Below are 23420 nucleotides of genomic sequence, written 5' to 3' on the forward strand. Positions count from 1 at the left end.
TGTAACCCAAAAGCAGTTTTAAAATAACATCCTTTTTCTATTAAAAAAAAAGCAATTTTAATGAGATTCTTCTACCTTTGGAAGATACACACGTATAAGAGAAGTGAAAAAACAGAAGTTGCGTGTGGTCCACTTCTTCTCCATATCGTGTCAAAAGTGGACAGGTCTGAATAAGGAACAAAAACTTTCGGCTGTCATTCACCGTCAGGAATCTTCTTCCAATGCTTTGAGTGTTCTAATGTCATAATGAGGTAATGAAGGGAACCAGAGAATACCTATAACTGTCCCTGTAATATTAAACCCAGTTGGCCCTGGACAAGTTTCATTTCTTCTAATAGGAGATTCATTCTTCAGTAGGCACTGATTGGTTTTGAAGGTTAATCCAAGCTTTAGTGCTTTCCACATTCATGTGATATTTGTTGTTGTCATCTTTTGGTTTATTTCAATGTTTTGAAGAGTAAATCTGCCTAAATGATATTTATTGGGTTGACTCACCCTTGGCTTCATATATTATGGATACTCCACAGCGAGAGCTCCCTGCTATAAATCCCAACTCTGTTCAAGCGTCTTCTGTTACATTTTCCATAATGTGAAAGAATTAAGTCCATCAGAGAGTATAGTTAGCCGTAATAGTCACAGCAGACATGCAGAACTGGGAACTCGAGAATCAATATCTTCCTAATAGTCCCCAAGGGATATCAGAGACTGCCAAGTGGCTTCTCGCCAGCCTATACCAGAAACTGTAAATGTTGGGTGGACCGAGACTTTAAAGTTAATGCTTGTTAGGCATTATAATTTCACAAACCATTTGGTCTTTTTATAATTAGAACTTTGGTATGATGTTATGCAAACATTTCTAAACTTGACAAATTTATAGATATTCTTTACACTCTTTGGTTTTATGCTTTACAAATGTTGTATTGTAAATGTAGGTCCCTCATCATGGCAATGAAAGAAAACTTTGCATTTGTTACAGAAATCTTTTGTTAGACACTTTTCTACCAACATATATAAGTTATATACCAATCAAGATTTTTTTGTTTAACCCAAATGTTTCCCAACTATGGAACTCTAAGGTTCCTCCAGAGGTTGCTAGGGGTTCTTTGAGCAATACGCAATTTGTGCCTTACAGGTCAGTTTAGCTGACACCAATAATCTGTAAGGATGACATTCATTCCAATGGTCAACCAATGTAGGAGGCCATTGACCACCACTTCAATGTACTGGGATCTGTCTATATAGTAATTATAGCAAAGGTTCCTCTAAGACCTGGAAGTTCTTTCACAGGGTCCTCCAATGTTAAAATGGTTTACAAAGGCTGTAACAATTCAATTGTTTAAACATTGTAATAAAACAAAACAAAAAAAAACTTTTTTTGTTACGATGATATTTTGATTAATTATAATGGTAAAATTATTGTAATTCAGATAAGTTTTTGAACAGTTGGATAACACATTGAATGCTTATAGTCAATAGCAGGAATACCTTAAAATAGATTGTAATATCAAAAAGTAACAAAGTAACCAGGATAGAAAATCGCATAGTGTATGCCAAAGGGTACCTTCTTTCCCTGCTATGTTTTCGTCACTAACTGTGACTGAATTGCAGTAATTTAGCACATACGCAAAAATCCATGTTATCTGTGTTGGTATATTTGTTACTAATGATACTACTAATGATAATTGTTACTAATGATACTACAATATAAATGAACATAGTACTATGGGTATGAAATTCTTTGGTACAACCATAAAATGTATTAGGTGGCCCCCCCATTGAATTAATGGACCTAATGCAATGCATAGTAGCATGTAATATAGTGCATCAGGGTAATGCACCATACTGGTGTAAACCTAGTCTATGCATATGTGTTTTTATCACATACAACCTTTGAAATTTAAATCCTGCAAAAGCACACAGGGTTGTATGCAAAAAGCAAGTGTTAGACTTGCCTACCTACATTCTGTGTCTAAAATTTGGCTTGAGACACGCTTAAAATGCTACATGTTATCAGGGTAGAATATATTCAGGCTTATAGTACTAAAGTGAAAATCTGATGATTAGTCTTTGCTCAATTAATTAACAAAGGTACAAGATTTGAAATTCATGTAAATGTCTGTGAACCAGATGTGGAACTAGAATATATAGTATGCTCTTCTCTGTATCCACTCTGGACACAGTGTTATAGGTTAAGGATGGCTGGTGTACACTTCAAACTGCACATTAGAAGATGTTGTTGCATATTTCAACAACTTGTATTTTGGTTTTAGTGGTCCTCTAGGAAGGCGCTAAGCTTGTTAGCCTGTAATTACTATTTCATGCTGAATTTTAATGTCTTTTATGTTCTAGGAAGGAAAGAAGAAGTTTGACAAAGAGAGTGAGAAATATTATTCCATCTTAGAGAAACACTTGAATTTGTCATCAAAGAAGAAAGAAGCACATTTACAAGAGGTACATTGTTCTTTAATTTTTCTTGTCTTGGCACAGACTTCAAATGCCGTCTTCCATGGTTTAATCATGTGTCTATGCCTACTATGTAATTGTGTACGGGGAGCTGGAAAAGTCTTATCCGGGCTGATGGGAGTACAAGATGAGTATGGTAATATTTCTAGCACAAATGACTCCTGCAGTGAACTGATCTATTAATTACACAGTGGTCAGTGAGCGAAAGAGATAATGGCAGCTGGCAGTGGAGGTAAAGAAGAACATAAATTAGACTTCTGCATACATAATCTAATATGGTTTCACAGTTTCTTATTGAAAAAAAATACATATCTTTCATTATGGATTATTATCATTATTATTAAAATGTAAAAAGCATAACAAATATCCCTGTAATTCTTGCTTCTCCTGCAGAAAGATTTTCTCTGAGCTCAAATGGTCCATAAAACATATATATCTAGTCATTGGTCATGTGAGCTCAGCTGAAGGATAATTAATGGACTGATATTTAGTCAGTCTGCAATTTGCTCAATGCTCCTCATCAGCTAGAATCCCATGACCGATGCCTAGGTATCCAATCCCATGAGTGGCCACGTGGACACCCAAAGGAGCATTACTTCCAGATATGTAATATCATAGGCGTTTGTATGAATGAGCAAATGCAACTTACTTTTAACAGATGTTTCTATAATTGAACAAAATTTAGGTTTTAGCGTGCAATTAAAAACTATGTACAGTACAAGTGAGACATGCGTAGACCTTTTCGGACCCACAGACCACTAAATTTACCGGCTCCGGACCATGCATGTGTGGGGAGCCGGGTGTCACTCAAAGGAGAAGAAACTTCCCCCTTAGTGATGTCATGTTGCCACTACCCGCCCACTCTCCCATTGCAGATCTGAGCATGTGATGGGAGAGTGGGTGGGTTATGTTCAGAGACACAACCTGCCCACTTCCCTGAGCCTGCAATATGTACGGGGGATATGATCCGCGCCTCTGCCAGTGCGCCCTCCCAGCTGGGTCCTTCTTCTGCTCCGCTGGGGGCACACTGGCCTGAGCCACTGACCACCAAAATGTTCTTGTGGTCCGCTGTTTTAAAGTATTGAATCTGAAATTCACTGAAACATTCCCTGTTAGATCATTGTCCAGGTTCATGTTTTTTAATTACAGTAATTGATTCTCCATCAAATAATGTTCCAGTGAATGTCAGATTCACTGCTTTATAAATAAACCCCCTGAAGTCTCTACTCTAGGGGAACTGTCCCCTTTTAAGGTGGAGCTATACTCATTGGTAGGTGAGCATACACAGCCTACCTGCCAGTTATGACACAGACTTACTTGTGTGCAGCCACACTGCATCAAAGGTCCAGGACCTGTCAATGCCATGTTATAAAAAGCAGCCGTCTCCACCACCAACTACCTGTAAACCTCCGAGAGCATGCAGATCCCTTTCAGCCATTGGATAGCCAGTGATGATGTTTGTCCTCAGTTGTTGTTGGGTCTGTATGTGACACCGGCACACACAGAGCCAAGCTCTAAAGGACATGGGGCATGTGCCGTACCTTGTGGGTTTAAAACAAAAAGTCGCCAAAAGCATGGCTTTATTATTTTTTTTTGACAATAGTGACATTGGGTTCTATTTATAAAGCAGGGAACCTGACATTCCCTGGTGGAGGATCAATTACAGGTTGTCCCCAGTTACATACGAGATAGGGACTGTAGCTTTGTTCTTAAGTTGAATTTGTATGTAAGTCGGAACAGGTACATTATTTTTTTTAAAAATGCAATTAGGAGAAATGTTTGTCTCAACATATTATTAGGCAGTGTGGTCTCAGTTACTGTATACAATCCTCACTGTGAGTTCACAAACAAAGCAAAAAAAAAAAATCTTTATGGAACCTAGACATTTAATACCTTCTGGAGCAAGCTATGCTTTGATATGCAAAAAGAAACAACTGCAGAGTATGTCTTAATCATTAAAGAGTTACAAGATGCTGCAGAAAGAGCTCAGTCCTTAGGATCACGCACAACTTCAGCTGTGTTTAGCTAAAGATTTCTTCCGTAAGTCATGCAAGATGTCCCCTACCCCCCATCTGGCCTCCATCTTGCGTACCTAGGATGCGTCATTTTTTTGGATGTCTTTAACTCAGGGACTACCTGTACTGCAATTGAAACACATAAATCTGTAACATTCTCCCCCAGGGAATGTTTGAGAGAATGTATGATTCCCTGTTTTATAAATAAAGCCCATTGTATGTCTCTTTTGTTAGCTCTTCTTTCTGGTGACTGTTTTTTTGTGTTTAGATCTGCTTTAAGTCTATGGAACTTACTGCACAGCTGTGCTTTAGGTTTTAAAGTTGTTAAAATAAAAAAGAAATTGGGCTTCATAATAAAATTGACCCCAAACCTTAAACTTCCTTTAACTCACACATTAGTTGGATCAGTGGTTTTCAACCACTCTGCCGTGGCACACTAGTGTGCCGTGAGAGATCGTCAGGCGTACCCTGGGAAATTATCCAATTACCATTGTCGAGTGTCTATGCTTTAGTGATTGGCAGTGCAATGTAATACTCTTCCATGTCAGTGGGGGGCAGTAGGTAGCTTACTTGTCTTGTTTATTCTTGGAGACAAGCTATGGTGTAATTTTGTTACATTTTTAATTTGTGGTGTCCTGCAGGATTTTTTCAATGTAAAAAATGTGCCGTGGCTCAAAAAAGGTTGAAAAACACTGGCTTAGATCATAGAATCCATATAATAAAAAGTATTTTTTCAGTACTAAACACAGGCACTTTCCATGTGTTCCTCTATGGATCTTAACTATAAATAAAACCTGTCTGTATAGTCTATCTTCACAACATACATCTTCCAGACAGTGAAAAGGACCTTGATAAAATAAAGGACCTTGTAATATATGGTTTATGTCAATGATTTGCATTATTATCTGTTATCTAAAGAACTCTTATCACTGTCATAACAAAGCTTCAACACATTTGTCTGCTGATGCTAGTGTACAGTGTGTAATTACTCGCTACGTCTTTAATTATATAACAGAAAGGAACAAGCATCTTAGCATTTGGCTTCTGTTCCTAATTTCCAAATATGGCCACATGCCCAGCCAAGTGCAATTGCTGCTTATTCAAAGATGAGCATGCCAAAGAAACAGTGATTTCTACATCAATTGTCAGTCACACGTTCTTATCACATTGGTTCATTGACAATGTATACAGTAATAGGTGGTCCTTTCATTAAAGTGGAATTTTGGGTTATACTGTGTTGTTTCCCACCAACTCCAATGTGTCTGATCAGTCACTTTGTAATATACACAGTACATTGTTAGTTTAATTTAATTGTCAGGTGCCATTCCGAGCAAAGCCAAAGTATTGCTTCAAATCGTATTGAAACTTAGGAACAAAATAGAGAGTGTTGCATTTTACCAGGCATTTGATTGGTGGATGCATTCCAATAGCTTTGGATTGTGTGGGACCATCTAATAGAACCATGCAAAACCTTATATCCTTTGGACCTCCAGTGTGTCCTACAAGCACGCCCCAGAGCATGAGTGCAGCTGGTAGAGAGGAGCGGGGGCCTACAACTTACGGTTATTGCCCCCAATTGCCTCATGGAATCAGGATTTTTTTTTCCCCTGTTGAAGCAAATTGTAATAGGGTTATTTTTGCCTTTCTCTGGACCAACTATGTCTTACAGGGTTTTATATCTGGGATATGCTTTTTTCCCTAGTGGTTGAACTTGATGGACTTATGTCTTTTTTCAACCTAACCTACTATGTAACTATGTAACATGGAGGAATGACAAATTGTGGGCAAATGGAGCTTACTCTAAAAAGCTATTTAATGTACAGCGCTGCGTAATACGTTGGTGCTGTATAAATCCTGTTTATTATTAATAATAATATTAATAATATAAATAATAATAATAAAAGCTTAGGGCGGGGGGGATCCCTAGCACACTAGCCAAAACAAACATACAAACCTCCTGTCCTCCTTTACATACATATGGATGCTATTGAGAAATCATGTTCTAAGCATAAAAGGAATACTGCACATGTGTTTTCTTTCTTAACAGAAAATAAATGCTACTTACAAATGTTGCATTTTTCCTCCTGATCTGGTACATTGATGTCTTTGAATTTGGTTTGTGTTTTACAAACAAACTACGTGCTCTTCATAGCTAACCAGCCAAAGGCTTTTAAAGAGGTAAACAATGGGGATTAGGTGCTCTTGGTGGTCAGCAAAGCTCTCTGTAGTTTTCAGAATCCTTCAATATGAATTTTCCATGTGTTTCATTGGACTGACAAAGCCGGGTTTAGTTGGTTGGTACGCATATGTCCGATAATATGGAGAGGTCTTTACCTCCAACATCGGGCAGTGCTTGGCTTTCCAACCACCAAAATGTAATCGTCCATTTTCAAGAAAGACTTTATAGTAGTGATGGATGGAACTGAAATATTAGAAACAGAGACTGAGATAGTTCAACTGCAATACATTAGATAATGTGCCACATTATGTCTCACCGTGTACTTCGCTATTTATCATCTACAGCATACTCCAACTTTTGGAGATAAGGAAGAGGGGCAGTTTTTAGCTCAAAGCTACGTCATACAAGTGAAGAATAAAAGTTAAACTCTAGGCAGATATAAAATGCACCAATTCATTAGGCTCTATAATAATTATTACATCAATAATTGTATTTTTAGTTCAAGGATCATAAGCAGCAGAATGTAACTTGGTATCAACTAAGCTTAGATTGCAGTGAGGAAAATCAGCATGAGAAACCATTAGGTTAACCAGCCATGGCCATGTGATAATAAGCTACATGTTGAAACGAGAAGAGGGAAGAGTGACAGACAGATAGGACGACAGTCTGCTACATCTCCATTCACTGTCTAGTCATAGGAAGAAGATGGGACAAAAAAAGATCTATAGGTGTTATTTAACTGCATCAGATTAAAATCAAGCCTCCTGCTCTTGGTGTTTACCAATTGACCCAAAGATTTAGAATGGAGATTGGTAAGCAGTCCTCAACCCAGATTTTTTTTTAAAGCTGGGTGGCAAGAAGTTGTAGGCGGGTGGTGGCCTCTGTATTGTGACCCAACTCATCAGTAACCACCCAATTCAGACGGGTGGTTACTGAAATGTGCCGGGTGCTGCACCCGGCTAAAAGGGGCTGGGAAGAACACTGGTAAGAAACTCTGTTGGACTTTGTTGCAGTCTGTGTTCCTGTGGGAGGGATTCACCCTATATATAAAGAGTTGTAACTTATTCACTAGGACAAAAAATCCAAAAGTCAACAGAAAGAAGGAAAAGCTAACTGAGAGGTCAATTTCTTCCCACTTGTATGTTTTAAACACCTCCATAACAGGATACTGGCATTAAAAAAAAAGAACCTGCTGGAGTTTTTAGGCATTCCCTGCTCTATCCAAAAACCAAAGAACTGAAGATCACAGATTATTCAGAGAGCCCATACTTGTCTTCATACAATCGTTCTCTTCAATACAATCCAGTTTCATCACTTTTGTATTGCGTTCCTATAGTTATCATGCATTTTTGTACAAAGTCAGCTGAAAGGGAGGGAATCATATTGATTAGACATTTAAGCCTTTGCTGTATGTCGTATCTCGTATATTCAGCTGTATGTCTTGTGTCTTGTATTGCCCTTTTATTTCATGACAGCATGAAAAACACAGTTATTGAAAAAAAGCAATAGGAATCAACGATTGACTTGAGTAGTGTGCAGAGAAAGTTGTTTATTATGTACAGAACAGATGTAGGTACGAAATCCTTCATTCACTGTAAATTGCTTGCATTTGTTTTGTCACAGGCTGACTCCATAATTGACAGAGAGCAACAGAACTTCTACAATGCTTCCCTGGAATATATCTTTAAAGTGCAAGAGGTGCAAGAAAAAAAGAAATTTGAATTCGTTGAACCTGTAAGTACAATTATAATTATTTTTTTTTATTTCTCCATCACTTAACATGCTGTAATTCGGTGTCTCACTGCTCTGCTCAGCCACAGGAACATTTTGAGATATCGGTTTGATATGTGATTACCTGGTCTTGCTCCATGTCACAGCATTGGTGCTGATATATCATTTGGCTGGGAAAGGAGTCCATAGCCCTATACAAGCTTCAACAGCTTTGCCTGATCATGGCAGCTGAACAGCACAGAGGCCTGGGGTGACAGTTGGAGCTTCAAAGAAAACAAATAAATAAAGCAAACATTCAGAACACGGATCTCGGGTTAGGGTTCTGGGATGTAATGCTCATTTTATATGTAAACAAATAAAAATTTGAATACAGTGTGGGGTGCCCAAAGTATTTAAATCAGACCCTTTCTCTAGGCAAAAGGAGGGGGAATGTGCACCCCCACCCTCGCTGCTAAAACCAGACCCCCTGGAACCTGGCTGACCAGAAAAGAGGGGGGCAAAAAATGTTTAGCAATCATCTCCCCCCCTGTATTTCAGGATGCTGCCAGCCCTAAACTTTATCCCAACCATTCCAATTTTATTGGTTCTATATCTCTGATCACTCAGGAAAGCGGAAGTCTGTTCTCACCTTGCAGCCATGCCAAATATCATATGATAAGGAGCAGCAATGGAGGTCTGTTAAATACTCCCTGCTATGCTCTGTGCCATGCTTAGGTCTGAAGGGGAAAGAAAAAGTATAGTATATACTGGGTAGGTGACATTTAACTGAGCCCTTTACTTGGCACTGCTTACACAAGGAATATTCTTTACCTGGAGTTGTATGAAAAATGTGATTATACTTAAAGTGCAACTAAACTCAAAACTGAGCTTGCTAAATTTGCATAGCAATCAGATTGATAAGTGAAAGTAAAGGGGTGAACAAAATATCTGTTTCATTAGTAAATTAACTTGCACACTGCACTACAGCGTATTTCCTAATATTCAGCAAGTGGGAAGGCCAATCAGATGAGACCATGTGACAGCCAAAATAAAAAGCTGGACTAAATTTCCCAGCAATGCTGACTTACAGAAGAGACCATATGAGTACATGTGACTCTAGGACTAAAGCTGGATTTGATGATCAACTTTTTGGGAATGACTGCCATACATTTCTATGTGGAAAAGATACATTTCTAAAAGATCAGTGCAGTGTGTACAGCGCACGTTTGTTCACGTGTCCCTAGAACTGAACACAAGTGATTTGCAGGAACTAGGTGGTGAGCAATTGTCTGACCACAATCTTTCAACAGGAAACTAAAAGATAGAAGAGGTCAGACAGCTGTATACCTATAGGCAAGCTCAACTACTCAATGGTTTTTGCATCAGGAAAATTTGTTTAAAAAGGATACTTATAGTTTATATTATTTATTATGATTGCTTTTAGAATTTGCCTCCAGTTTTATATTTAGTTAGTCTTTTATTTTATTAGTCTTAATCAGGGGTCAGCAAACTTTTTTGGCTACTAGGCCATTTTAGGAGGTCAAGAAAGCACACTAGGCCGGACTTTCTCTCGAGTCCTGCGCTGATGACTCTGCCCCCCACCAGGAAAGCCCCTGAAGGGAAATCCCTCTCCTCCACAATTCATACGGCATGTCACCTTACCCCAGTGGTTTGAAGTGTTAATGTTGGCCGCAGTTAATGGGGAAGGGAGGCATAACAAGGAGGCTCAAGAGCCGCATGGGATTTAGGAGCCGCGGTTTTCCGACGCCTGCAAGCCGGGATTAGGCCGGATTGACCAGGGGGGCGTTAGGCCCGAACAGACTACTGGCTAGCCCCTATCTGGCCTTAAGACCGGAGTTTGCCTACCCCTGGTCTTAATGATGATTTTTTTTGTTGGTTACTATAAGTTAAAATAAAATAGCTTAATGCATATTTAAATATATAGTTGTCAGCTTTTTACTGCTAGCTGGATGGCAACCCAATTCCATGTCTGCAGGTGTTCAGCTTCCTGTATTACCTTGTTGCACCCTAACACTATGAGCCTGATTTATTAAAGCTCTCCAAGACTGGAGAAGACAGACTATCATGGGAGAACCTGGGTGATCCTGCAAGTCTAAAATAGATCTGGTCTAGAATTGGAAACATTTGCTAACCAATAGCACTTGATTTTTAAGAAAATAATTCCAGGTTTGCTTAGATTATCCCTTAGTATGGTATCTTTTCCAGTCTGGGGGAGCTTTAATAAATCCTGCCCAATGCTCATAGGGCTGTAAGTTACCCAGCCATGCTTGTGTTATGCCCCCTAAACATTCCCCCCTATATCACCCCTCACAAGAGAACCTGAAATACGTTAGTGCCATGCTATACATTTTTACTCCTGCTTGTCTGGAAGCGCCGGCACCCACATTCTCAGCCTGATTTTTTTGCACGCAAAGTATTATACACAGGGTAAAATAAACATAGATCAGAGGTAATAATACAACCAATATTTACTTTAAATATTGAATGAACAAATTGTCTACAAAAGAACTGCCGGGAGTGCTACGTTAAGCAAAGCATAACTCCGTCAAAGCACACCGTCTTGTTAAATAAACCTTTTATTATGTTCAGTAATCATTGTGTCTTCCTGTGGGCTTCCTGTCTGCCATGTCCACGTAATTATCGGCAAGGCAGCAGATGTTTTTTTAGAGTGTTATCTCTAATGTAATCTGTCACTGTTAACTGTTATTTTAAAGACAGACATATATTTCTGCTTTATTAGACCTAACATATGTATATATAGTATGTAGCCCGTACATTTCCTGGATGATGGGTGGCTTTAGACCACACTCCTGTAATTAATCTGTCTGTCCAGGAACAGCTTCTCATCTTTTTACATATGATAATTGCAGTATAGCAGTGCCACAGAATGCTTTAATATGCCAGTAAACAGCTATAACTGTTATGACTATATATTTATATTGGGAAATATGGCCTTATGTAAGACACAGCTTGTAGGAGGAAGTCAAGTCGTAGAATCACTAAGCAGATATGGGTAGATATGATCCAAATACAACACAAATTTGTGCAGAACCTGTTAATACTTACATCTGTATATTTTATATTAATCCCCTGCAAAGCTTCATGGGACTTTCTATTGAGCCTACAAGGGTTGTCCATTCAATGCACCTCCCTGGGATGGGATGGCAAGGATCCTTTGTTGGCTACCTGACCAAATGCCAAATTGATTGGATCGTTTTTGTCCGCCAAGTTAGTTTTACAATTTTTTGCCATTCCTAGCCCCTCACTAGGTTCTGTGGTTCTTGACAGACGCTACCTGTTTAGTCTTGTTATAAAGTGGTGGCCCCCTGGAGGACTCACTGTTCAATGTACCTAGAAGTGCTGGTCAACATTTGTATTTGTATCTTTGTACGATGCCAAAGAGTCCGCTGCTTTCAACATATTCTTCAAAGTGTATTTTTCCCTTCAAAGTGTATTTTCTTCCTTTTGATCTGTTTAATATATCAATGGAAGCACTTTGGGATGAAACCAAAGTGCCCTGTTCTTGAGCATTTCCAGCGTAAAAGGCACAGCGTTGTTCACTCAGTGGAAGTAGGGTTGGAGAACCTGCTGTGTCCTCCTCCATTGGATAAGACAGCAGTCAAACCAACTCCATTGTTTAATGATCCATCATGGCGAATTACTAAATGACATTAAGGGGCAGCTGTACACATTCTAGAATTTCTTACAAGACCATCACAATTGTACGTCTTGGGAAGCAGTAATAAAGGGTGTGTGCATAGCCTAATTCTTCTATGTCTTGCCATGAACTACAGAACAAATTATCTCTGACAGTGGTAATTTTGAGAGCTGTGTAGTGTAGCAAACAACACAGGGAGGCTGACACCACTTGGTCTTTAAAAATGCGTGGTGTTGGGGGCACACAACAGGATTCAGGAGCAGAGTGCATTTTGTGGCAAATTCACAGGTATTTTTCTGTACTTCTAGGGTCAATAAAGGGATAAAGCACAAGGAACAAAGCATGTACTACAAATATGTGCTCATTTTTCTTAAAAGCCCTTACATACACTTTAACATAGTGGAAATGTTTCCATTTTGTAGTTTTAGCAGTAGGGTCACTTTGAAGAAAATGCAGTGCAGATGGCAGGACACCAAGACACATTAATGATTCATATTCAGGTCTTTGACACTTGCTGAGTGGACTTCCCTTTTAAAAAAAATGTAAATGGGGATTTAAAAAGTGAAAAATAGCCAATAATAAAACTCCTTGGATTATTTCCTTGGTATTATCTAAATCAGCCAGACTGACGGAAGGAATAAGCTTTCTACAGGGCTAAAAAATAAAGTAATGGAAGGAGAAATAGGAGAGTTCTGTAGATTGAAGGACAAACCAGGCATACTTCACTTTTCAGCCCTATATTTCTTAGATCTGTCAATGAGCCATTGTGCTCCAGTCTAAACTTGGCAAGTTCTGCACAGCATCGCCATGCATGAAATATTGATTTTTCACCCGTGCCGCCGCACACTGCCTTTTAATCCACAGTAATCACAGCAGTAGGGGTTTCTTTGTTGGTGTTTGGAGCGGATTAGAGGGCATTGCATACAGAAAGTAGACTCAGCAAATGAAAGACTCGGAGCATTCTGCTATAGTTACATTTGCTGATCACTCTTCATTTCAGATGAGAGATGGCTTTATGATAAGGGCTAGAGAAAAATATTGACACAAGATGCTTCAGTTTGCAATGCTCAGGCCTGGTTAGGCTTGACGGCATTGGTAATTGGAAATATAAGGGATGAGGCGGGGGGAAATGTAGAGCTTAGTATAGGTGTTTTCATAAATATATGTTTTGCTTTATACAAAGGTATTTGCTATGTATAGATTGTAATTATTTTCATATATTTGCCCATGCTTATTAGTGCTGATTAGCTCAGAAGCTTATCCATTAAACACGTCATTGTCTGAATGGTTTACCATGCAATTTATTCTTTTTTATTTATCTGCTTAGAGAAAATTCTAATTTCATTATTTGGCATGGCCCATTAGCAGTTCCTTCTCTGGAATTACTTGGAAACTACCCATCTGCCTTCATGGTATCTCACTCGCATTCTGGATGAGAAGGTTATCGTTTAGTTTGTGATTCCTCTCTGGTGCAGTGGTTGCAGCATATCGGTTGTAGGTCTGCAAGCCAAGCACAATGACCTGGGGGACCAGACTGTGGCCCATATGTTCGACATCCCAACTTTAGACAAAATAGTATGAGACAGATGAGTGGTTGTATATAGAAACAGGTGTTTGTGCTTCAGCTTTTTCTAAAAAAAAAATTAAGAATTTCACATTTTTGACCCATGCCAACTACCTTTTGGTGTGTAATAAGCTATTGAAGTTGGAAGTAGGATGTCATATTGAAAAGAATAGCACTCCAAAATGAAAAACGTGTTTCTGGCCTTTTCCTTTGCTGTACTGATGAAGATCATTGTTATATGCCATGATGACATTTGCATGAACATGGGTTGTAAAATAAGCCCAGACATGGTGAGAGAAGTAGAAGGAAAGAGGTTTGCATACTCTGCTCCAACCCCGGCCAGTAGGGTCAGTATGGACACATTAGAGGCTGAGGACCTGCTGAGTCAATATGGATACACCATGGGCTGAGTGCCTACTTAGTCAAAATGAATACATCAGAGGCTGAGGACCTACCGAGTCAATATGGACACATGGGAGGCTGAGGATCTACTGAGTCTGTATGGATACATCAAAGCTTGAGGATCTACTGAGTTAATATGGATACCTCAGAGGCTGAGGACCTACTGAGTCAGTATGGATACATCAGAGGCCGAGGACCCTAATAAGGCAGTATGGATACATCAGAGGCTGAGGACCTACCGAGTCAAGATGGACACATCACAGGCTGGGGACCTACTGAATCAGTATGGATACATCAGAGGCTGAGGACCCCACTGAGTCAGTATGGATACATCAGAGGAGTATGGATACATCAGAGGGTGAGGACCCCACTGAATCAGTATGGATACATCAGAGGCTGAGGACCCCACTGAGTCAGTATGGATACATCAGAGGCTGAGGACCCTAATAAGTCAGTATGGATACATCAGAGGCTAAAGACCCTACCGAATAAGTATCGACAGATCAGAGGCTGTGGACCTACATCTGGCTTGTGGCCAGGTCTTTACCACAGACAAAGTCTTGGGCACTCCATTGTATAATTGATGCAGCCATAGACCACCAGCAATGTTATTTTTATCATGTTCAGAACCACATCTAGTCAGAACTGTATCTCTATAGAATGAAACAGTAACTAAAGTTAAGAATAGGCGGTAACATTCTGGACAATTTAAAGATAATATCCTGAAAGGCCTAGATGGGAGATCCTCCTGTTCCAATTGCTAATTGTTCTGTTAATTCTCTTTTCACCGGGTTTTGTTTCTCCATATAAAGTTCCAACAGTGCTCAGTTCAGGATAAACAAATTAATTTATACAGCATTGATTTTTTTGTGTCATATACAAAAAATCAGGCTTTCAAGGCATGAGTGAAATCTCTTTGATAGAACAGTTAGTATCACCTCAGGCACTTTGGATTAGTGTAAAGTAGAAAATAGCATCTTGAGATGGGGATTTTATCGCTTGTCAATTGTTAATTCCAGCCGTGCAGCCTTGCACAACTTTCCTTTTCTCTTCTATAGTTAGGTATAACAAAACATAATTGCTGCAATTGTTGGCTTAATTACTAACAGGTGTTTTTGTTCATGAGCAGGATGCATAATATCATAGCAGTTTTTCATAAGATCAGCATAACACCCAATATAAAATGAACATATCTTTGTGTGTTTGTGTGTGTGTGATATCTTTGTGTAATATTTTCAAAAACAAAAGTTAGGGAAACCAACAGACTGCACAGAAAAAAATCATATATGGCGGCTGTGTTATTCACAAAGGGCTTTGTTATTCTGTTGAGCCTGTTATCAGGTTGAGGTATCCCCACCAAATAGAGATGGCGAGTGGGTATGCAGAATGTTTGAGGGAATGTCAGATTCCCTGTTTTATAAGCAGAGCCTATAGTGTTTTAAGACCCAGATATACTTAGCTTCATCTTACCTATTTTGTTCACATGTCAGCATTTTACCAGCAATGGAGTCTTTTCTTACTATTTGGGGGTCTACTTTTCAAGGTTAGAATGTGAGCACTGCCAATTACCCTCCAAAAATGCAGTGCTGAAGATCTGAGTACAGGTACAGTAGTGGAATGTTAACTGTCACAGAATGCAAGTTTTTAAAAAAACTCATAAAAAATTGAAATAAATATTTTATATATATATATATATATTATATATATATATATATATATAGACACTGTGGCAACTTTCCCAAGTTTTATCAATAGTTGTGTCATTAATTGATAAGCTTACTGGAAGACATTCACATGTGTACCTTGAGGTAAGATTCAGCAAAACACATTTTGTACCATGCATTATCATAACTCACAATTGTATAGTACAGTACGTTTCTTTCCTAATATCACCCATTTACAGTTGTGCAGCACGGTGGCCCAGAGGTTAGCACTCTTTGCACTGCTAGGTCCCAGGTTCAAATCTTGGCCAAGACACTATCTGCATGGAATTTGCCCGTTCTCCCTGTGTTTGTGTGGGTTTCCTTTTGGGTACTCTGGATTCCTCCCACATTCCAAAAACATGCAATTAGGTTCATTGGCTTCCCTCCAAAAAATTGACCTTAGACTGTGTAATGACATATTAATATGGCAGAGACATTGGATTGTGAGCCTATTTGAAGGACAGTTAGCGACAAGACTATGGACTGTACAGTGCTGTGTAATATGTTGGCGCTATATAAATACTGTGTAATAATAATGTAAACTTCAATGCAATTTAGCACAAACATGCCTATAAATAGTCTGTGCATTGTGATGTACTGCATTGCCAAAAACATTTTTTTAAGGTGTGCTGATGATCCAATTGAAATGGCACAGTTTTACCCACATATGTTAATGCATGCAAGTTTCTAGCTCTGTATGTGAATGGGCCTTGCATACAAGCTCTGCATACTTGGATATTTGACCCTCCATAAAGGCTTCTCTAAAACTGGCCAATATACAAAAAACCTTCACACGTTACTTTGTAAATAGTGTATTTAAGTTTTTTTCTGATGCCATATATTTAATAGTAAGAATTACAATATATCTGGTATATTTGTCTTAAAAAAAGTAATGTGTGTAAAGTGGTCCCCCAATAATGTTCAATAATTGTGGATTGATGATTGACTACTTAGGAATGACCACTGTGCTTTCTGATGGAGGAGAGCATAGCATTGTGCTTCTTTCTCCCTCTCGACCTCCTCTCTCAATTAAAATGAACGATCAACAGAAAAGATCAGTAACAGTCATCTGATGTCTGTACCGGGTTTTAAACCTCCTGATTATTTCATGTCACCTGCTTTCTTGATGAGATATCTGCACCCCCCACAAGTAGATTAGACTATGCCTAAAACACCCTCTTTGGGTATATTGACCCTTACAAAATCCTTTGAATGTGATTGAAAACATATGCTATGATTTTTATTGGATACGATGGAAGTATGGAAATGATCAGAGTAAACCATGTGTGGGCACCTTTATTGGAACTCTTATCTCTGGAGCTGCTTGCACTGCATTTAGCACTAAAAGAAATGTGAATGGATATTAGCAAATACCATAAAGGTCAGTTGTCTACATGAAGAATGTATTTGCTTCCTGTACCCAGGAGTTCTGCCTGCTCAGGTGCTGTATAAAAAGCTCATAGGATTGCACAAAGCAGAGATTTTACCTTTTCACTCAGAATAGGAATAAATAACCTTCATTTATTATGTTATTCAATAAAAGAATTGACACGTACATTAGAAGCCATTTAAGGGTTTGCAGATCTCTTTTTTGGGGTTTTGTATTAAATTCAGCAATTGAGTATCCTTGAAAATATCCTAGCCTTTACCACTGACACACATTACCAATGCTCAGTTATATATTTGGGTGATCTTAAGAGATAATGATATCAAACCTAATCTGTACAGCCATATGGGTGACAACAACCCCAGTGATATTTGCCAAAAGAAAGTTTTAATGAAAGAACGTTTTAATGAAAGAAAGTTTGAAATAAAGTTTGAATGAAAGTTTGAAATAAAGAAAGAAAGTTTGAAAGAAAGAAAATATAAAAGAAAGAAAGAAAGAAACAAGAACGATTTCTGCTTTCAGGTGATTGGATGGTTGAAGTCATCAGAGTGTTACCTGATTCACTAAGCTATGTGATATATACCATGCTTGGTGATATTTCAATTAGCTATGTGAACAGCCTATATTCCTTCAGTAAATCAACTCTATTGCCTCAACATCGGTCCACCCATTATTTGTTGATAATTTCTTTGATAATCACAGTGCTCTGTTTTCCTGCAGATGGCTGCATTTAAAATGTACAAAAATAAATTAATTAAATATATAGATAGGCCAATCAAGAATGAACTTGCAGAGTCAGGTGGAATCAATCGGGCTGGGGGGCAGGTTCTATGCAGTACCTGCTTCAGCCACTGGAGCTGGCAAAGTGTTGGTTTAATAAAATGCTGGGAGGAAATTAAAATTAAAAGGACACTTTCATTAGACTTCTACGTCTTTCATACCATCCCATCCTTCTTTTATGACTCTGTATTAAAATTTATTGCATTGCAGGAATAGCAAAGTAGATGAAATGCATGAATTTTATTAGTGCTGTACATGATACTCTTCTCCACACAAGTCAATATGTTTCTTGTATAGCTTATCATAGAAAAACCTAGGTGATCCAGCAAACTTGAAATGGATCAGATGTAGAATTAAAAACAATTGCCAAATAATAACAAATGATTTTTAAGAAATCCATTCTAAGTTTGCAGGATCATTCAGGTTCTCCCATGATAAACTATTTTCTTCGGTCTTTAAGGGCTTTAATACATCAGGTCCATAGTACCAACCCAATTTCAAAGTCTTTACACCACCCCTAGAAAGGACCCAACATTTAATGACAGAGCCTGCAGCAATCTTCATAGATACCAGCAATCAGCTACCAGCACAGAAAGCCTCCCATCACATTATTTATTGAACAGAGCTGCAAATACGTTATTAGCTGATGCTTTTATGTGAAGGATCCCTGCAGGTTTATTCAGCACTGTTACTAAATTCTGGTTGTTCATAGTGGATCCCTAAACCCATTCCTTATATATGTTTCAAATAAAGAACATGTAACATTGTATGATGTCGATTCCCTTACATAACACTGCCCTTATGTGGGCAGACCGTGTTTACAATCTGTGTATGGCACCAAACAATACAATGACTCCGAAGGCCAAAGTGTAAATTCCTAACATATCTAAAATTTAAACTGCAATCTTCTCTTTGTTTGAATAGAAGGGCTGGGCTACCTTTTAGTTACACTAAACAAACAACAAACTCCTCTATTCTTGTTGCTTGAATTATTCATTTTCCACCAGGAATAAAAACTTGTGCCATTTGCCTGATTTTAATATTGTACTATTATTGTTATTAAACAGTATTTATAGCACCAACATACACCAACTAACTGTCCCTCAAAGCTTACAATCTAATGTCTCTACTATAGTCATATGTCAGTAATACAGTCTACAGCCAATTTTTGTGGGGAAAATCTCCTTAATGTAACTGCATGTTTTTGGGATGTGGAAGGAAACCGGAATACTTACACAAACATAGGGAGAACCTGCAAACTCCATGCAGATGGTGTCCTAGCTGAGATTCAAACCGATGAACTAGCGCTGCAAAAACAATAGTGCTAGCCACTGAGCCAACCATGCTGCCCATATACTCGCCCTTAGTGGACCTTGATCCACCCCATTCATTGGTTATGTAAAAGCATATAACTCAAGTCCTCCCACTTGGCCTAATGCCACAGGCAAGTGTGTTTAAATCTCATATATCTCCCCTCCATTTCCATATGAGCATTTTGCTGCAATTGATATATTTTGTTGGAGTTTTAGGCTCCTTAAATAAATTACCAAAAGTTGAAAAGCACCCCTTTTGTAAGGCTACCTCACTACTAGGTTTGATCCTTACTAACAACTGAAAGTTGGAGTAGTTCCTAATTTTTTTTAATTTCTATGCCAGCTGATCTCATACAGGTTTGTGACATCATTCACAAAATACGTCTTTAGCAACTGCAGCCTGAAGTTATCAGTGTGGTCCTGGTAAATACTGTAATTGTCAGACAGAATTACAGTATTAAAGCATTTATATACAGTGTACAATAACACAATAGCAATAATTTAGTTATACATTTAAGCTGATCAGATAATAAATACTGATGCAGTTACCTTTGGTCCAGGCATCAATGGGTTTCAATGACCTCTGGTCACATAAAGGGTGACCATGTGCACTGAAGAGTTTAAGATCGGTTGTAATAATATGGTGATATTTGAAAGATTAAACTTTTTTGCTTTAAAACACCTTTTTGGGGCCCTTGAATAATGTACTAGTTTAGCATTACTTTTAGCATGTGACTTTTTATTTTTTAATATCGTTCAGAAACTTTGATTAACGAATACAAAACCTAAAGCTGATCTTCAATGGAAACTGTTTTTCAAAATGATCAGTAGAACCCGAGACACAGGCAGCTATAGTTTATGAGCGCCGATCGCGTTAGTTTCACCCTCGTACACAAAAGCAAGCTGCAATGTATTTTAACTGCAGTTACTAAGAAACATGAAGATCTTTCGAAAACTTTTAATTACAATTCAGTTTATGTTCAGCATGAATTATTTTAACAATGCTCAAGGTGGAAAGATCATCATTTTGTGTTTTCTAATTCTGTATGCTGTCATAAAAAAGCTTCATACACATATTGTATACATTGTCACCTTAATTCATGGGAACAGCATGTCAGGATGTCAGGAATGACATTCTATATAGAGAAGAATAGTGGCAGTGACACCTGCAGGCTGCTGGAGGTATTTATTTTCATTACAAAATCAGGTCCAGGTATTGCAAAAGATCATATAGCATGACCGAGAGGAACCATTACATTTTTATCTGTTTTAGATACCTTGGCTGATTTTTGATTGATGCCTATATCAAATTTTAAACCTTATTGAATTGCTTTCAGGTTAGGATATAGGAGAATCAAGTTTACCTATTAGAGATTCTCTTCTGGAAACCTAATGGCAGCTTAGGATGAGCTGCTAAAGGAGAACCATTAGCCTGCCATAGAACCTCAAGGGTATTTACTGGATGTTGGCTGGTTTTGCTGACCAAAACAAAGCCACGTAAAGGAGACTAAATTTTACCCTTGTTATAAGTGCGGTAAATAGTTTCAGTGGTCACAAATGAACTTTGACTTGGACTTTAAGAGATGAGTTTCCATTCTAGGATTGGCATGGCAGGTGGGTGCAATAAAGGATCTTTTTTAGCTAAGGATCTGATCTGAACCATTTAATAGCAAAATGCATATTCAGAGTACATTAAAATAAACAAAACCAAAACACCATGGGCTTTATTTATAAAGCAGGGAATGCTTAAGTGAATGTCAGATTCTCTGCCTTATAAATGTTCTATGCGTTCTAAATTAAAGTGAAGCCAAACCTAGTAAAACACGATCAATTTTTTTTTATATTACTATTATGTGAATCATGCACTCATGCAGTTTATGCTATTAATACTATTAGGTAAAGAAATAAAATTATTTTTTCATTAAAAATATCTAAAATGATTCAATGCAACATAAATAACGATAAATCCAATAAACTATCCAGATTCCATTAGCAGAAAAGGGTGCTTCTTTCTTCCCCTCTCCTCTATATAGAACAGAACAGGAGCTGGTTCCTTTACAACAGGGGTCAGCAAACTCTGGCCTTTAGGCCAGATAAGGCCTAGCCGGTAGTTTGTTTTGGCCTAATGCCGGCCGGCAACCTGCGGCAGAGCCAAATGGCAACAAACTACCGGAGCCGCATGTGGATCTTGAGCCTCCGTGTGGTGGCTCCCTTCCCTATTTTCCCCAGCCGGCATTATCACTTCCGTCACCGGGGTAAATAGGGAACATTCGCTCTCCTCCGTCTGCATTGCAGAGGAGAGAGATTTCCCTTCAGGGGGTGTTCCTGGCGGGGGCGCAGCCATTGGGGCGGGACTCGAGAGACAGTCCGGCCTAGTGTGCTCCTGTCCACCCCTGAAATGGCCTACTGGCAAAAAAAGATTGCTGACCTCTGCTTTACAAGATCATTTCCAGGAACAGAAATTGGAAATGTGTAAGCCTTAGAAAAGGTGACTGTTGAGTGGTAACTGGTACCAGTTCTTGGATTCTTTCTTTGTCCTAATGGACAATTGTTGTAAGTTGGTATTTTACGTCTTTATTTTCAACACAAATATGATCCATTTACATCAGATAGATGTTGTTTTTACCAATATCAGTTATCTCAAGATAATAAACTAGATTATTGACATTGCCTAGGCAATCAGTCTGCTGCAGGTGGAGAGAAAATTTCCTTCTACCCCCAACTTGTACAGTTAGGGCCCTTTCAGACCAATGGTGTCAAACTGCTAGGCTGGCAGCTCAATCTGCTGGCAGAGTCAAACCACATTGCGGGAAACAAGATTTGTTTGCAGAGCAGATCTTCAGACTTGTCACTTTTGGTAACTATTCTGCACTTTGCCACAGATACAGCCATGTGCAAAAAAAGGGTTCTAACATCTCCCATTCACTTGAATGAGATAGGTTGGGACTATGGTTCAGTTTAAAACAAAATGCTGCCAAAATGGCTTCTAGTGATAAAGATTTTTTTGTGGACCAGCTTTGTGATTTTGAAATCCAGGACCAGCTTTGTGATTTTGCACTGAATCCCCAGCATTCTCACCTCTTGTCCCAACTCCAGCTGATGGCATGATCAAGACAAAAACGCCAAGCTTCGGAGACCAGAAAGAGCCGACTTTTCTAAAACCAAAGGAAATGAATTGCAGAACAGATAAAATAAAAAAAAAAAAAGTTGCAGGCAATTTTAGCGCGGGGGATTAAGATTTAACCATAAGGAAGATCTTTTGTCTTTTCCATACATCTGTTCTCCCTTGAGCGCCAACCTCCTTCCTTCACTTTTAAAATGCAGAACAATGCAAGCCATCCGTCATGTTCCTGCCCAGACCTCCAGTTTATCCAAGTCCTTCTGTGGCGAAATCACTTTGTGCTCTCTGATTTTATAACCTTGCATAATTGAGTCCCATCAGCAGGAATTAAATGTTTTCTTTCAATGACTCGCTCAAGGTCAATAATAAACATGTTAAGAAGCTTCATGCGGGCTTTAAATCCGGCATCGCTGCATTCACTGTTACAGCTGCAAGAGCCTCAATGTGCTGGTGATCTTCTTGTAGATATTACACAGGCCACCAATAACCACGGTACTTAGACATGTATCATTGGGTTTATGGTCAATTTATCATTAGCTGTGCTGCTGTGTAATTAGTACATTATATTTCAGACTTAAAGGAGAATTGCAGCCAAGCGTTTGTGTTTTGGGTAACCAGGCAGTACATTAGAACCTAGTTTAGGAATTTTTTTCATCATTAGAAAGGTTCTCCTGTTACAGATGTATGGAAGGATGTGAAAAGAAATAAATTGGCTTAGTTGTAATGTAAATATAAAAAAAAGAAATGGAGGCTTTTTTTCCGGGAAAAGCTTATTTTATGAATGCCCGACATTCATAGAAGGAGCTTCCTGAAGCCTCTCGGGATACGTGACGTAGGCATTCCAGAAAGCTCTGGCCTCCCATGTATAAAAGAGTTATCTACCCTTTTATATAAAGTAAAAAATGTGGTGATAGATCTATTTTAACAGGTTCATGGCCAAAATTCAATCCTTGGACCCCAGTACTTTAAGGCAGGAGTGCTAACCACTTGTAATAGCCACATGGGTTTTGTCTTGGTGCCCGTTCAATGAAATCTCCTATCACTTTGTGTCAGGCTTTCCCTTATAGTGGCATAGCAACTAAAAACCTGATTCATATGAGTCCA

General features: G+C 38.6%; 1 protein-coding gene across 1 annotated transcript in view; it reads left to right on the plus strand.

Moving 5' to 3' along the window:
• The window catches only part of ARHGAP42 (Rho GTPase activating protein 42), a 61928-nt gene that overhangs the window by 603 nt on the left and 37905 nt on the right, over window positions 1-23420 (plus strand). Inside the window, exons 2-3 of the mRNA XM_072398641.1 lie at window positions 2350-2451; window positions 8281-8391. Of these exons, the coding sequence (XP_072254742.1) occupies window positions 2350-2451; window positions 8281-8391 (213 nt within the window). The remainder of the gene's footprint in view (window positions 1-2349; window positions 2452-8280; window positions 8392-23420) is intronic.

Source organism: Pyxicephalus adspersus, chromosome 1, assembly GCF_032062135.1.
Source record: "Pyxicephalus adspersus chromosome 1, UCB_Pads_2.0, whole genome shotgun sequence".
In the NCBI taxonomy this organism is placed as follows: domain Eukaryota; kingdom Metazoa; phylum Chordata; class Amphibia; order Anura; family Pyxicephalidae; genus Pyxicephalus; species Pyxicephalus adspersus.